Source organism: Styela clava, chromosome 9 (genome assembly GCF_964204865.1).
Source record: "Styela clava chromosome 9, kaStyClav1.hap1.2, whole genome shotgun sequence".
Taxonomy (NCBI): Eukaryota; Metazoa; Chordata; class Ascidiacea; order Stolidobranchia; family Styelidae; genus Styela; species Styela clava.
The window spans coordinates 17,779,991-17,797,263 of record NC_135258.1 but is presented as its reverse complement, the minus strand read 5'-3'; the positions used below and the strand labels follow the sequence as shown (position 1 = coordinate 17,797,263).

General features: G+C 32.2%; 1 protein-coding gene across 1 annotated transcript in view; it reads left to right on the top strand.

The window, feature by feature from the left end:
- The window catches only part of LOC120339075 (E3 SUMO-protein ligase RanBP2-like), a 29,420-nt gene extending 12,354 nt beyond the window's left edge, over positions 1 to 17,066 (top strand). Inside the window, exons 20-46 of the mRNA XM_078116540.1 lie at positions 500 to 563; positions 660 to 814; positions 1,103 to 1,173; positions 1,255 to 1,275; positions 5,679 to 5,721; positions 6,024 to 6,094; positions 6,307 to 6,346; positions 6,698 to 6,889; positions 7,050 to 7,141; positions 7,386 to 7,425; positions 7,951 to 8,025; positions 8,136 to 8,299; positions 8,412 to 8,540; positions 8,735 to 8,839; positions 8,913 to 9,098; positions 9,344 to 9,494; positions 9,712 to 9,838; positions 10,056 to 10,269; positions 10,433 to 10,570; positions 11,063 to 11,191; positions 11,403 to 11,697; positions 14,376 to 14,473; positions 14,712 to 14,894; positions 15,187 to 15,348; positions 16,160 to 16,297; positions 16,384 to 16,486; positions 16,822 to 17,066. Of these exons, the coding sequence (XP_077972666.1) occupies positions 500 to 563; positions 660 to 814; positions 1,103 to 1,173; positions 1,255 to 1,275; positions 5,679 to 5,721; positions 6,024 to 6,094; positions 6,307 to 6,346; positions 6,698 to 6,889; positions 7,050 to 7,141; positions 7,386 to 7,425; positions 7,951 to 8,025; positions 8,136 to 8,299; positions 8,412 to 8,540; positions 8,735 to 8,839; positions 8,913 to 9,098; positions 9,344 to 9,494; positions 9,712 to 9,838; positions 10,056 to 10,269; positions 10,433 to 10,570; positions 11,063 to 11,191; positions 11,403 to 11,697; positions 14,376 to 14,473; positions 14,712 to 14,894; positions 15,187 to 15,348; positions 16,160 to 16,297; positions 16,384 to 16,486; positions 16,822 to 16,943 (3,308 nt within the window). The 3' untranslated portion in view covers positions 16,944 to 17,066. The remainder of the gene's footprint in view (positions 1 to 499; positions 564 to 659; positions 815 to 1,102; positions 1,174 to 1,254; positions 1,276 to 5,678; positions 5,722 to 6,023; positions 6,095 to 6,306; positions 6,347 to 6,697; positions 6,890 to 7,049; positions 7,142 to 7,385; positions 7,426 to 7,950; positions 8,026 to 8,135; positions 8,300 to 8,411; positions 8,541 to 8,734; positions 8,840 to 8,912; positions 9,099 to 9,343; positions 9,495 to 9,711; positions 9,839 to 10,055; positions 10,270 to 10,432; positions 10,571 to 11,062; positions 11,192 to 11,402; positions 11,698 to 14,375; positions 14,474 to 14,711; positions 14,895 to 15,186; positions 15,349 to 16,159; positions 16,298 to 16,383; positions 16,487 to 16,821) is intronic.
- The last annotated feature ends 207 nt before the right edge of the window (positions 17,067 to 17,273 follow it).

Genomic DNA, 17,273 nt, shown 5'->3' with positions numbered 1-17,273 from the left:
AAAACAATCATAAACAGATAGTCCAATTGATATGCTCAACTGAATATTGTAAAAGTTCTTACATCAAAACTAGTTTGATATTTTTACATAACTTTTGAAAGGCCTCTGTAGTATTGACCACATTTACTAACCATTTTCAGGATTTTACCTACAGTTATCTTTTATATACAGTCATTACTTATCGATCTTTAGATCGGTAAGTATGTTGATAGGTATTTGTCTGTATGTCTGTTAGATGCAAGCGATATCTCACGAAGGCGTGGTTGAATCTGCTCCAAATTTTGCATGTGCATTCATCATAGCTCGGACCAGAAGCCTATTGATTTTGGATGAATTATGTCGTATAATTAGCGAGTTATTAATTAATTAGGGATGGGACAAAGGTGTCACTATGGAGTAAGAGCGCTGTTATGGGGGATCCACTTACTTTCGATTGATAAGTCTTCGGTCTCTGACCGATATTCTTGTTTCTATATTATATACTTACACTGTTTTTCAGATGTCTCTTCATTGGCAACTACTGTTTCTTTTATCAAGTTATCAACCCAGACCACGCCACAAAGGTAATCTCTTTTGATTGTTTTCCAATTATAGTTTTCTTGATGAACTTTTTTTGTATACCATTTGTTCTATTTAACTTTTCACTTAATTTTTTTTAGTATTGACCAAACACAAGTCTCTTCCACAAAAGGAATGTTGGTAGTTGATAAGAAGGCTGGAGCTTGGAATTGTTCGGGATGTTATGCATTGAATGGACCTACTGATTCAAAATGCCCATGCTGTGGTGTGCCTAATCCATCGGCACTCAAAGTTGGTAAGTTTTCGGATTGTATCAATACCATGTCTTAAGCTCAATTATAACTAAATACTTTGAATTGGCAAATTTTTGTCTGAATGGTTCAATCATACCATCAGTATAGTTGCGCCCATACCAAAGCTTATGCTTATAACAATTCGTTACAAAATTTGCAGTGAAGTTTTTATTATGAGGGGGATGTCATTTTAAATTATTTCATTTCAAAATATTGTTGGATATTTATATCAACCCAATTCTTTTTTCCCATTTTTTATTTCTCACACAAAACTATATTAATGTTTCCAGAGGAAACGAAGCCTTCTTCATCAACATTTGCATTTGGCATCTCTTCAAAACCAACTGGATTTTCCTTTGGGGTGAGATATTTTGATCTATTCTAGATACTATTATGACAATATGTAATTATAATAATAACATTGCATATCTAATATTTTCAGATTCCTTCCACGAATGCAAGCGTAAGTAAAACCATTTTCAGCATTGTGAACATTAAATATTTTTTTTAATTTTTGTCTCATTAATTATTGAACAGAAACTAATACCAAAATGTATAGATGTAATAATCTGTTTAATGTTACAATAAAGAGAGAACCAGATTAGTTGACCTGCATGGATGTCAGTGGCCTCTATATATGGTGGTTCCCAGCTAAACGGTTTTTGACCAAAACAAGGATATGTGCGCTTAATCAGAAGTGATTTAGTAACATATATGAGCAAGTTCTTGGCAGCTCCCAGTCGATATGGAATGAGGTCTATGCATTACATGTCAGTTAAAATTGGTATTAGATGAATTAGTTCAGGTCATTATGCTTAGGAATGCAGCTATAACTTAGTGAATCTACATAACTGGAGTTTTTGACAGAAGTTTCTTACTTGAAATTTGTTTGTTTAGAGGTAATAATGACAGTAAGCGAATGGGAGCTTGCTGACTGAAAACCTTTTCATAACGATGCAAAGTTTTAAAAGTTCCAAACAGCAGTTATAACATCTGTAAAATAATAATAGTAAAAAAGTGATGGTAAATGAATGAGAGCCTCCAGCTAACTGAATATGGCGTCTAAAAACTTCTCTCAGAGAAGCAAGTTTCGAGGTTTAAAGAGCACTTTTAGCATCTGGAAATTGAAAATGACTACTACTAGGCCAGGGGTGGCAATTTAACAACAAAATTCTTTCGCGTGCCGACCAAAATTAAAAACAATTCTTAGCTACTTCCAAAGCAAAAATACATAATAATAAACCTTTTAAACATGTACAGACGGACAGGGATGGCCATTTTCGAATACTAAACTATTCCGAATACTTTCTAAAATAATGTTTTCGAATCTGGAATTCCGAATACATTCTAGAATCGAAAATAACACATTTTTGTTTAGTTTATTAAAACCCAGTAAATTAGGAAATAAGCTTCAATAAAAATATCAGAATAAAGCCACAAACCAACAATATATGTACACAAGATAATTGATAGTTTATAGCTATCAATAAAAAATATTAGCAACTTGTGACACAGTCAGTTTATTAAAATTATTCACTTTGTACAAATGACCATATGAAAAGATAGCCAAGGAGTTGTCTGACGCTTTCTATCATTGGTACCATGATATTATGATAATAGTCAAGTCTGTTGACAAAAATACTACTTGTATTCAGATAATTGTGTATATTTTCTGAGAGTAATAAAATTTATTGACAATACAGGCAATGAAACAAGCAACAACAATCGAAAATTCATTATGCCTTTAAAAATTCTAATATTTAAGCATAGAGTATTCTTCTACCTACCAATATATATATTTGTATATTAATTTATGTGAACCATATTGTTATTATGTGTAACATATTGTTGTGTTTGAAATCAGAAATAAATTAGTAGAGGATAAATGACCACCACTGCCAGCCGCGGAGCCAGGATTTTCGAAATCGGAAATTCCCATTGCCGACTGTAACACCCAAAGTGACTTTGGTAACACCCACTGCGATTCCGCGCTCGTTAAAAGAGCGGTCTTTTCAGCGTATAATGATCATCCTTTTACGTAAAATATTCAATCCATGACAACTACGAGTTTCTAAAATATCTTTATATATTAATTTAATGTGTCCAACGTAACTCGCTGTTGCTTCTTCTTACGTCAAAAAAAAACATTACTATTCGGTCCACGGCGATCTGTGACCTAAAAGTACGAGATAAACTGCCTGATGTATTTAATTTTAATACGTATTTTTGCAATCTTGCCAACTCGTTATCGCCGTTAGAAAACCCAAATAATGATATAAAATTCTGTTAAGTGTAGAGTATAAATCATTTCATACAATGAATATAAATATAAAATTTAGCAGTAAATTGAAAATACGTATTCATCGCCGCGATTATGCCACCTGTTAAAAGAGTTTTCGCGGGCCTCAATAAAACTTATATTGTTTGCGGTTTTTCAGTATTTTAAATTGCCGCTTTTCAATCAAAAAGTTGCGTTGTCTTTAGAAACTCGCCGCCGATAAACAAAAATAAAATAATTGTCTTCGTTGGGTGGAACAAATTTATGGAAAATTTTCGTTTTAGAGAATAACACATTACGCTGATGAGTGATGAAAACAATCACGCGCAAGTTTCTATCGAGAATGTTTTCATTCAACAGAAACGTCTTGAGAGCGGCGTCGAAAATGTGTGACGTCACACAAATATCCAATATTCTTATGAATGAATTGGCCATCCCTGCAGACGGATTCACTATTCGGATAAATATCAGTTCGACAAATAGATTTGATTACTTTTTTTATTCTATCCGTGAGACTTCTGCTGCTGCATTACACCTGAGATTTTACTTTGATTTATATTTTGTATCTTTCAAAGAAATACACGAACTATTGGTTCCAACTTCCAGGCTCCTCCTGTTACGAGACTTAGTAAACCTGTACTAGGCCATATACTGTTGATGGAAAAAGAAATATTCCAGTCATGATGATTTGTACAGGATTCAGAGAGAAATATAATGAAAGATTTGCAAGAATATTTTTTAGGTTCAGAAAATCCATAGTCTTTCCAAAAATCCAATTGGTGTTATTTATTAGACTTCGTGTCAGGATGAGAATAAAGAATTGTGTCGTTAGTATCAATAGGTAAATTGTGTATAATGTTATCCATAAGTCCATTGATTATTGTCAGGAAAAATATAGGCCCGAGCTTTGAGCCATGAGGAATACCAGATATACCGTAGGATTAGTGTTTATTTAATTTTAATTTATAGTTGAGAAAGGTCTCGTGTTGAAATCTATGGCTTCAGTTTTTAGAAAACTGACCCAGATGGTATTCAACTTACACAACATAAAAGTATACATTTATATTATTGTTCTTGACAATAACATAGCAATGCTAAACACATATCTACAAGAAATATTGGTAGGAAAACTAAACTACTATTTGAAAATAAGTTACATTCATCATTCATGGGTGTATTCGAAACTGGGTTGCAAATTCTTATTTTTAAATTGGTAGTTCGCAATCATTAAAAATGCAATTGCAGAATGTGCCATTGCATGGCTGCTTGTAGCGCATAAATACGAAACCTAATATGTTTTACTGGAAATAGCAGAATAAAATAATCCAATGCCACATTTCAGAATAAAACACAAGATGTATTGCTATCTCGAGTATTTGTGCATTTCTCATCTATACCGAAATTTTATTTAATTGTGCTAGGTGGAATTTTCAAGAATGCGAAAATTTCCTAATTACTCAATTGAAATCAGCGTGAATTACAAAACGCAATTTGATTATTTCAGATCTACTATTGTAGTAATGACTTTATAATCACTTTAAATACCGGTACTATGCTAATGATTGGCAGAAGACTAGTTGGTCAGGACTTGTTGGGATTTATGTGATTCCCAATACTTTCAAAAGCTAGAATATATGATTCACATAAATATTTGTTGATCAGTTTTCATAACATTGAAGACTATCGTGGAGAATACTGTTTGGGCCAGTAGTAGTCGAGGAGAAAGGTGGTATCAAAACATGTTTTGAATCAATGTCAGGAAGTTAGGAAAATAGGAATTAAATACTAGGAAGGTAATTTTGACTGCGGTTTTTGCAGAATAATTGACCAACACTTCTGAATAATTGGCACCAGTTGGAAACCTAGAGTCTGTCTCCAAAAATCCAATTGGTGTTATATATTGGACTTCGTGTCAGGATGAGAATAAAGAATTGGTGTCGTTAGTATCAATAAGTAAATTGCGTACAAAGTTACCATATGTTTATTGATAATTAGTAAGATAAATATATGCCTAAGCATTGAGCCCGAGGAAGACCAGATCTACCATAGGATTGGAATTTTATCAACTAAATTGTACTTGGATGGATATTCATTTGAAAAAACAAAGAAAGTAGTGTTCATTTAATTATACTTTATAATTGAGCATGGTCACATATTGGGAATTTTGGCTTTTGGAAAACTATACCAAATGGTATACAAATTACACACATTTATATGCGTTAATGTTTACAATAGTGATAGCAAATTTGCTATTTTCACGGTATACCATGCTATACGTATGGCGATGTTCATAACAACGCTAAACACATTTCTATCCATGTGTCCATTTATAATTATTAGGAAAAATATAGGCTCTAGCATTGAGCCCTGAGGAAAACCAGATGTATTTTAGGATTGAAATTATATTTTATCAATCAAATTGTTTATTATTTATTTGGAAAAACAAAGAAAGTAGTTTTTATTCAGTTTATAATTGAGCAAGGTCTCTTGTTCAGAAATACGGCTTTAGCTTTTAGAAAACTAAACCAGATGTTTTTGTAATCTCAGTCCATTTTTACATTTGATTTACTAATATTTATTTTATACAGGTATCAAAACCAATATTTGGAAATCAGCAGCCTGTGCAATCGAGTATGTATCATCATTCTTGAATTAGATTTGTTGGTTTGCTATTATAGCCATCTGGTAAATGTAATATCGGATACTAGATTTTCTGGCAGCAGCAATAAATACTAAACCAAATAGTGATTTTCTGAATTAGAAGGCTTTGTAAATGCATTCATTTTCAAAAACTGTTATATCGACCATAAAGAGCATACTAAAAATAACATATATCTAGTTAAAAAGTATGGGGTGATTGACAATCTACTGCAATTGAATTTTTTATTTTCTCCTTGAACTACAGATAATTTTTTACATCCACCCACATTTAGATTCAGCAACATTAAGTTTTGGTTCAACTGGTTTCACTTTTGGACAAAACAAATCAACTTCTGCAACTACTGTGAGTACTAATATTTGTAATTTTTTATTTGAATAGATCACTTCTGATTTAATTATAGAAGTAGAATCACGGTGAATGGCTATCATTTTCAATGGTTTCATATTATCTTTGTTTAAAAAATTTAGTACAACTGAGCTGATTTTTACTAGGGTATTTATTTTGCTAATAATAAATCTTCAATAAGTCAAAAGCAGTTATCATGTTTTTTTCAGGTGTCTACTACTTCAGTGTTCGTCGTACAAACTTCAGAAAGTAAGTTGTTACTCTTCTCATTTGTTTTGAAATAAACTAGATATCTGTTTTACTCTGGTTCACATGGCTATCCAGTAAACAATGACTTAAATGATATATATGTATTTTTTTCTAAAAATGTTTTTTTACTTTAATGAAGGTTCACATGGCTATCCAGTAAACAATGACTTAAATGATATATATGTATTTTTTCTAAAAATGTTTTTTTACTTTAATGAACTTTCAACTCTGTTGACAAGGAGCATTTCAGGCAGAATAGACTGGGAACTACTCTGGTTGACAGAATAATTGGATGAGATGTTCATGTTTCTTTATTTTGCCAACATTCACAAGTTTCTCTTTAAAATTCAGAATCTGATACAGCCAGTACAGCAGCTACCATCCCTGAACCATCCGTTTCACAAGTATCAACTACTGGTGTACTGAAGGTCACCAAAAAAGTCGGCAGTTGGAGATGTGAATCTTGTTATGTTGAAAATGAACAAGATAATGCAAATTGCCAATGTTGTAGGCAAGCAAATCCGAATGCCACACAAGCACCAGGTAGGTGCCAGTGCCAATAGGTTTGAAAAAACACTGCCATATGAACATTTAGATATATATTTGGTACATCAATTACTTGATTACATGAAAATAATGTAATTAAGCAGTTTTTGAACTGATTGTTGGAATACATGTCTAATATTGTTATTGGTATTCACAGCTGGAGAAGCAAAACCTGGGTTGTTTGGCATGAATACAAACCAGGGCAGTAAATTCTCATTTGGAATTTCTAGTCAACCAACAGTATCTTCTGTAAGTTTTTATTCTGTTCAATTTTCTATATTTTCAAGTATGTTTCAAGGCGCATGCACTAATGGACATTTTATCGGAGTTTTGATGAGCCAAGCTTAAGTCTGTGAATGGCTATCATTTTCAATGGTTTCATATTATCTTTGTTTAAAAAATTTAGTATTATTGAACTGATTTTTACTAGGGTATTTATTTTGCAAATAATAAATCTTCAATAAGTCAAAAGCAGTTATCATGTTTTTTTCAGGTGTCTACTACTTCAGTATTCGGCGTACAAACTTCAGAAAGTAAGTTGTTACTCTTCTCATTTGTTTTGAAATAAACTAGATATCTGTTTTACTCTGGTTCACATGGCTATCCAGTTAACAATGACTTAAATGATATATATATGTATTTTTTTCTAAAAATGTTTTTTACTTTAATGAACGTTCAACTCTGTTGACAAGGAGCATTTCAGGCAGAATAGACTGGGAACTACTCTGGTTGACAGAATAATTGGATGAGATGTTCATGTTTCTTTATTTTGCCAACATTTACAAGTTTCTCTTTAAAATTCAGAATCTTATACATCTTATTGAATCAATATTTTGAACCATATTGAAGTAATTGTATTCAAATAGTGTGTTCTTCCCAGATTAGTTTTTATAAATGTTTCTGAATAATATTTAATGTTTAGATTGTATCATGAAGTTTTATTTTTTTATTTTTACTGATTTACATCCTGATGGATTTCTTAATATATGATTTACCGTATTACACTTTTTTTTCACATACTTTTGTCCAGTCATAAAAATGGTTCTGATTTATTACAGGAAAAGAAAAGTCATTAATCTTTCAACCACTCACCACTGCTGTGTCAACTACGACTACTGATAAGCCAACATTTGGTTAGTATTTTTCACACTTTTGTGAAATTTCAAAATTTTTTATTTCAATTTGTATTATATAGTTCATGTACAATGAAAACTACATTCTCCATCAAACTTTCTTATTACAGGATTCTCTGCTGGTGCAACATCATTTGGTGATTTGATTAAATCTAACACAGGTAGTGGATTCGCTTTCGGTAATAAGTCAGGTGGATGGATAGGAATGCAAGAGCAAAAACTATTGTTTGCCAGCCTGACTCAAGGTGGTGATGATGACGACGAAACACACCCAGTATGTACACTTTACACTATAATATTTTAACCTGATACAGCATAGTTTTTCTTATTTACTGATTGGCCTTTTCAATTATTTTTGCTTTTTCATTGAGTTTGTACTTATTTAGAGTGAAGAAAATGTCGATATTCATTTTGAACCGATAGCAAAACTTCCTGAGAAAGTTGAAATAGTTACAGGAGAAGAAGATGAAGAAGAATTATATTCACAAAGATGCAAGTTATATAGATTTAATAAAGTAAGATCAACAAATAGGTTCATGATCATAACTCAAGGTTCGCATTTGATAAGAGAAGTTGGTCGGATTTTTTAATTTTGTCCCTCAATATAATATAACATGATACATATTTGTTTCTTTTATTCACATTTTTCATGGCACGACAAGTTTATCTTTTTTTGAGATTAAATTTTCAATACTTCACATTTTTGCAGCCGACTAATGAATGGAAAGAAAGAGGCACTGGGGAAATAAAATTGAAGAGACACACCAAAAATGGTCGTATAAGAATTGTCATGAGACGAGAGCAAATTTTTAAGGTATTTTTAAGTCTCTTATTTATAACAATGTTTTTTTTTTCATAAAACATAAATTTCATACCTTCTTTTTTAGGTCTGTGCAAACCATTATATTCGACCAGGCATGACGATGGATAAAAGCAAAACCTCTTACAGAGCATGGACTTGGACGGCAATGGATTTTGCTGACAATAAAGAACCAACTATGGAGATATTTACTGTCAGATTTAAAAATACAGATCAAGCTGAGGAATTCAAAGCAAAATTTGATGAATGTCAAGTGAGCTTAGATCCGAAAAGTCTGTATATTGTCAGATTGTCAAAATTGAAATTTTCTTCTCAATAAGGATGGTCCAATTTCAATATTAGCATTTGAAAATTCTTACATCTCTCACTCAACAATTAAATTCAAAATTTAACTCATGATTTTTAAATGAATGATTACATTATATGACTTTGTGTGATATGTTTCGCTCATTGTTCAGTAAATTCTAAGTTGGATCGTTATGACAAAAATTTTTTCAGATGTTATTAGATGTGGATCCTATGACACCATGCAAAGCGAGTTCAATGAGAAGTAAAGAACTGTCAGACAAAGCAGAAAAAATGAAAAATGAGTTGAAATTTTTCAAGGACAAGTTTTCCGAACAAACAAATATCCAGAAAGAGAACAGTGGTAAGTTGTGAAATATTGGAATCATGCTTAGTATGAAAAACATGATTTTACACTTTCTTCGATAACCTATCCACCAAAACTTTCCATCATTAAATATCATTTAGCATATCTCCAAAGTTATTATATGCATGTAATATAATTCACATTGCCCGGGACACTACCTTTTGTGAGAAAGTGACATACTCAATTTGAAATTATACACTATTTCACTTCACAGAGTCTAGCCCAACTGAATCTGGACCTTTGATGGTTGGATCCCTCACTCCACTCGTTCAACAGCACACTCAAAGTTTGAGGGAAAAGTCTGAAGATATTGTCAAGAGATCTGATGACTCAATACTAGAGTATGTTTTACAATATTTTTTCAATTTAATATTGCTTAAGTATCTGGAATTAGTTTTCCATCTTTTAAGATAAACTATTTCTGTTAGTTTGGCTTCAATAATTAAAAGAAGTTCTAATATATCAAGGGTTCAAATATGATGATTGTTCCAGATGCTTGTTTTAAGCAACACTGTAAACATTACTTTGAATTTCATTTGTAAAATTCTAACTCTTTAGCACACCATGCAAGCAAACTGAAAACTCCTTTGCATCACGAGGCTATAAATTTTCATTCCAACCTAAAGCTGATAATAATCAACAAACTCCCAGCAGACAACACACTACAAGTGCAGGTTCTGATGATCCGCAGGCTGAAAGTGATATTCAATTTGAACCAATTTATCAACTACCTGATCATGTGGAAATAATTACTGGAGAAGAAGATGAACAAGTAAGTGTTACAGCAGAATATTATATACAAAAATGGTATTTTTAACAGCCTAATGCCCAACTCGTGTATATTTTTTTGTAATTGCATTTATAAAATTTTGATTTATGATAGCATTTTTATAGTTTATTCGACTACTTTTTAGTATATTTTCCATGCAATTCAGATCCTGTTCGGAAATCGAGCAAAATTATACATGTTTCATAAGGAGGCAAAACAATGGAAAGAACGAGGTGTTGGAGACATTAAAATTTTACAACATCTTACCACTTTCAAAGTTCGAGTTTTAATGAGAAGAGAACAGGTAGATATTCTGAGTTTATATTCTATTATTCCTTTTGATATTCTAATTGGCGGGCAATTTAGAAAACAGATTATTATTTCAATTATTTTCCTAACACATACTTTAGGATTATAGAATCATTTTTCTGTAATATTTTATACGTTCCAAGTCACAATCCACCAAACACTATCACCAAAACATGTTGTACTTTTGCTTGAGTTATCAGTTGTAATTCACCTATGCTTTATATATTTAAGTGCCCAAAAACTGATGACGTCACTAGGTTCACCTCTTCTTCGGTCAAATAAAAAAAGAAATATGAGATCGAATAAATATCACCGAGAGTTGAGTGCCATAATCACCGTGGCACTCAATGATAAAAATTAAAAATCTGACCTTGGCACGGAATGTGTTGAAATGCTTCCATCATTTGACAATATTTCCCTTATGATATTGATGCACTCTCTTTATTCATTTTTGCCTTGAATTCAATTTATATTTACTTATGCCCAGGTCTTGAAAGTTTGCTTGAATCATTATGTTCAACCTGAAATCAAACTTAGTTTTAAAGAACAGACGTCGACTAAAACTTTGCTGTGGACAGCAACAGATTTTTCTGATTCTGAAAAATCGGCTGGAGAGGTAAGATACAGAAGATAGAATAGATAGAATGATAGAATCGATAATTTTAACGGTTTGCTAAAGACTTTCACATTGTTTGGTTTATTTCATTGAACAAAATTGAAACATGTAATGATTATAACATCCTGATTATGCAAATTCTTTATCTGAATCTTTCATGTTTAAACATTTGTACCATGATGAGTATTATTATATATCATTATTACTTTAGACGCTTCAATTTGCACTACGATTCAAAAATCCTGATACTGCGTCTGCGTTCAAAAACTTATGGAAAGAAGGTGCAGAGGCAGCAGTTGCAGAAACATTACTTGAACCTGACGAATCCGCTATCAATACTTCAACTATAAAACCCGGTGTTACCAGCCCTGGTGCTGTGGCCAATAGCCCACAAAGTCCAGTTGATCAGCCAAAGCCTACATTTAGCTTTGCAAATGTCCCAAGTCCATTTGACGCAGCTAAAAATGCTGATGAAGGACCACATAAAGTTATGGGTTTTGTGTTCGGTATGTATGTTTATCTAATATTCATTTTGTGCATGAACAAGTTCTCAAGTTTTTCAAACCAGACATAATTGTTTCGATTCTGGTGAATAATTTGCTAAATTTTTCATATTGTTTCTTTGTATATTAAGTCGCGCGACATTATATTGTGTGTAATTCTTCTTATCCCAAACATTCAATATTGGCCTGGAGTGTGATATTACTTTGTCCATTTTTATTAATTCTTATTGAATAACATTTGCAAAAATATTCATTTTGTTATGCTACGCTGTCCTGTGTGGCATTACATTATGGGCAATTCCCTATATCTCAAATGATCAATATTCGCCCGGGCTAGATTGCTTTTGTTTAATATAATTTTCCTCTTCATTAAACTTCACACAAAATCTATCTATCTATCTATCTAGTCCAATCTATTATTTTGTTAGACTATTCGTTGTGATTACAAATAGTAGGATGTGTGACATATTAGTATGGGTAATTCCGCCTTTTTTCAAATATTCAGTATTTGCCTGGTGTATTATTTGCATATAATATAATTCCAAACTTAATTAAAGTTCACACAATTAGTTTGATTCTAATCGACGATTTTCCTATTTAGTTATATTTCCAGTAGGTTGCGTAACATTATATTCATTGGTATTCCTCTATGTCCCAGATTATGAAATTTTATCTTCATGAAAAAAAATGACTGGTGTATATTATTTGTATATAATAAATTTTCAAACCTAATTAAAGTTCACACAATTAGTTTGATTCTAATCGACGATTTTCCTATTTAGAAACATTTCCAGTAGGTTGTGTAACATTATATTCATGGGTATTCTCCTATGTCCCAGATTATGAATTTTTTTTAGTAGAAATCTTCATGAAAAAAAAACTTGTTTTTGTGGGAATGGATGCTCTTAATAATTCTTTCAATTCTATCCATCATTTATTTTCGAGATATACTTTTGTATATCTATATTGGGATACTCAAGTAGGGTGTGTGACATTGGTTAATGGTTAGATAGTGATGTGATAGATTTTTTTAAGATTGAATAATGGAAGATGTCCATTTGTGCCTGTGTGCAATAGGTTGTGTGACATTATAATATGGATTAATATCCATCATTGAAGTCCACAAAATTACTTGATTAAAATCAAAAATTTCACTAATCTACCTACTTTGGGATGCTTGCGTAGGATGTGTGACATTGAATAATGATTACTTCCCCTATATCCCAGAAATTGCTTCTAGCGGATATATTCATAAAATGATTTCTGTGATGGGGGATGCATCACAAATCATCCCTTTTAATTTTTATCAGCGATTTCTAAGATTACCAATTACCTAAGCAGGCAATAGGTTGTGTGATATTATACTGTAGGTAATTCACATTTCAAATATTCTATTTTGCCTAGGGCGTATTATTTTCATCTAGCATAATTCTCTACTGTATTAAACTTCGCACAATTGTTTTGAATCGAGTCAGCGGTATTGCTGAACTGCCCATTTTGAAATTACCGTATTTGCTCGTTTTGTAGCCCTGGCCCATATTTTTTTAACCAAACTCACTAACGGGGGCCCTTATTCAAACCGGCCCTTGTACAAGCACGGGCGCTTGTTATTTTTAAAGTGAAATTATACACAAAAATATATAAAAAAAACATATATAGATAGATAAGATCGATCGTTACAATAACTAATATGTTGTCATTTTCAGTTCTCAAGTATGATTCAAACGAGAATAACGAAAAATTTTACCTTTTTTACGCACCGCAGGTATCAATCCGCAAAAGAAGAAAAGTTTTGCGACGCCCTATCAATATTGAAACGACGCACTTGGCGTCGCGACGCCCAGTTTGAGAACCACGGTGTTTTGTAATCAATGCCACCTGTTATGTAATTGGACGCCTATGGCGTTATCTACCAGCGCTTAAAATTCAACAGCATTGTGAAAAGGCCCTTTTTATTTCCTATTGTTCCCTACCGCTGAAAAATCAGCTTTTACATCGGGCGGGTATTCAAGAACAGACCCTTATTTATTTTTATGTTCTGTTCACACGGGCGACTATTCAAACAGGCCCTTAATCAAAATCGGGCGGTAAAACGAGCATATACGATATGCATAATAGGTTTTGCGGCTGCATCAATTCCCAAAATATGAAATTTTGCTTTCAATGGTAATATTTATGAAAAACAAAAACATTTAGGATAGTGGATGTAGACGAGGGTGGTTATTACAGCATATTATATTTTCATATAAATTAAATACCCCGTCGTTAAGCTTCATAATTGTTTTGAGTTTTCTTAACGAACCTGCAAGACGATCTATTTTGTGATTATATTTAATAGGTTGTTGTGTGACATTATATTCTCAATAACTATCCCATATACTAAATATTCAGTTTGTTTTGATTAGAAATTTCGTAAAATGAACTATTCCTTTGTAATGAATATCGATGCAAGGATCATTGTATATATTTCATATCCCACATAAGTCTCAACATCATTAATCTTCACGCAATTGTATTGATTCTTATCATATTAGCTTTAGCGTACTGTTGGTTTTGTGATATGTCACTTCTGTTTTTAAATACTATAATAAAATCTATCTGATAGAGCAATGCTGCATTTGACGTATTTCAATCTTATGAATTGTATTCTCTGAAATTGGATCACATGTTTACTATTGCAGGTAAAAGCACCCAGTCAGAATCAACTCCGACCACTGATAAGTTTAAATTTGATGTTTCAAAGATGTCTTTTAACTTAGGTTCACCAAGCACACCACAGGTATGCATATTAGCGACTTGCAACTGGTTCCTTTTCAGGGTTAATTTGTCATTCCTGTAATTATTCATTGTAATTATTTTCCAGTTTTTTTTTTCTACTTGACTTATAAGAGCTTATCTTGTCTCAGCAATTTTTTGTAATTTTTGTTGTGTGCAGTTATATGTTAATAAAATAAAAGATTATAATATCAATATAAATCACAAAATGCTGTCTCAACAAATCCTCATTTGCTTTTTAGATTGGTAGTATCAGTACACCATCAGCGAATTTCTTTACTCCACCTCAGAATATGGCAGAGCCTAGAACTGGAGCAGTCACGACGTCTTTATTCTCTCAAGATTCTGCATCGGATAGTACAGTTAATAGCAATTTATATGTAACATCGAGTGTTAAATCTGTTGGATTTAAAAAAGATCCTTCTGTAAGTAAAAGTATTTATGAAATTGGGGTACTGTGATATTTTATTGATGCTAAGCAATTGCATTGTCTGATTAGGGTAGAAAAGGGATGAAAAATGGCATTTTCTTAACTGTGTGAACTGAAAACAAAAAGCCAGATAAATGATAATCGCTCATCGCTAATCAATATATGGACACTTCTTTGTCTACACAAACACAACTAATGTTCTCTCCTTCCGCCTTTGTATTTTTGTGTTACATCGTATTGCTGTCTTTTGTTAACTTTTTGGCAAGCAGCCACATTTTCTTTTATAGTTTCAGTTCCCTGGCGCAGGGCAAGTAATGTTTCAGCAGCAAAACACGAATGAAAATGATGATCAGGATCCAAGTTCTTATGCCCCTGACACACAATTCAAACCTGTATTGGATAAACTTCCACCCTTGGTTGAAAAGAAAACTGGCGAAGAAGGAGAAGAGGTTTGCTAGAACTAGTCCTTTTATGTTCTATTATAATTTGAAGTTAACATTAATTTGTAAGATGTTGTAAGTATCGTATTTCTCGTTTAGTTCAGGACTGGGCAATTATTTTTGTTATGGGCCACATTACAATTTTGAAATGCAGTGGCGGGCCGGACGTAAGTTAAGTTACGTCCGTTTTATTACACATTTAAAAAACTAGCTCAACGATATCTCGCTGTCATAGCGCATGACTCAAAGAGCGACTTGGCCTGAATTTCACGCTATCATTACTCTGTTGATCAGTGATCGATTGCTGATCATTTTCACAAGTTTGACTGCAGATAGCATGCGGTACTATGTGGTCTATAAACATCTCTACTAAAACATTTTTATTTGAAGCATTTTTATTACAAAAATAAAATTTACAATTGAAGTATATTTTATATGTGAATAAAAAAAATGAGTGTCTATATCCAGAAATCTTACCGTATTGCTAGGGGTCGGATTCGGCCTGCCCAAGTTGCCCAGGCCTGATTTAGATTCTCCATCAATTGCTTAGTTGCAATTGCAAAAATGAGTTTGCTTAGTTCTTGATTGATTGTTATTGAATAATTACCTCCAAAAATTAGTTTACACTCATTTTTAACGTACTTAACTCTTCTGCTTTAACAAATTCAATCCTTTGTCATGTGCTTATTTTTCTGTTGAACATAACCCAATTACATACCTTAAAATCCCTTAGTCATGATTTACAAACCCGCGTTTCTAATCTGATATCGTGTGATATTGTATAGCTGTCAATTTCATAACATTTTTTATTGTTTGCCAGATTTTGTTCGAAGAAAGATGTCGATTATATCGATACGATAAAGATACAAATCAATGGAAAGAGAGAGGAGTTGGTGACATTAAAATTCTATTCAATGATATACAGAATATGTATCGTGTGGTTATGAGAAGAGAACAGGTGATAAAAATAATTGTTTAATTAGAACGTTGTTCTAGACGATTTTTTATGAACTAATACGTTTAATTTTGTTTGTTTTTTTCAAGGTTTTAAAAGTTTGTGCCAATCATGTAATCAATGAAAAAACAGAACCAAAGTATCATTTGGGATCTTCAAAAACTTGTTCATATTTTACCTTGGATTATACAGGTACTGGAATATGATGCCTACTGTTTGATATTTTAGGAAATGTAATATTACGCTTTGTTATATCATGTTTCATATTTTTCGTGGTAACATTGAGTTTATTGGGATGGCTCTGTCAAACCTGCCTTAAATGGTAAATTACTGTATTCTCAAATAGTTTACTGTATGAAACCCAACTGAACTTTGCTTTAATAAAATCTCTTTCTAAACAATATTCTAGTATCATTAGATAGGAAATCAATAACATAAAAGCAATCGAGATTCCAAATAATATGATCCAAAATGTAGTACAATGGAAAGTATTTTTTTTAGGCAAACTATTTCCTATAATTTTATAGCTGGACCGACACCTACACCGGAGCAATTTGCGTTCAGATTCAAAACAGAAGATATGTGTAAAACCTACATGAACAAAATTGAAGAAGTGAAAGAACTACAACAAAACGAATCTTCTTGTTAGCTTATATTTCCTAGTGCTATCAATTATTGTTAGCTTATATTTCCTAGTACTATCAAGTATTTTCTCATGGCATTGTTTCATACCTGGTGCTTTTCCTTTCATGCGAATTGTGACTATACTTTGCCTAATATCACATATAATGTATGATTACATGTTCACGACAATTTTTGCCTAATTTTACTGCCAATCAAAGTAGTCAAGTTGAAGGATTATTATAATGATCGTGGATGAAAAGATGTTCATCACCACTTAATTGTACATTATGGTCTACGTTTCGATATTTTCTAGTGTTTATTTTGAAAATACAATCACCTGTACCAACGTTTTGTT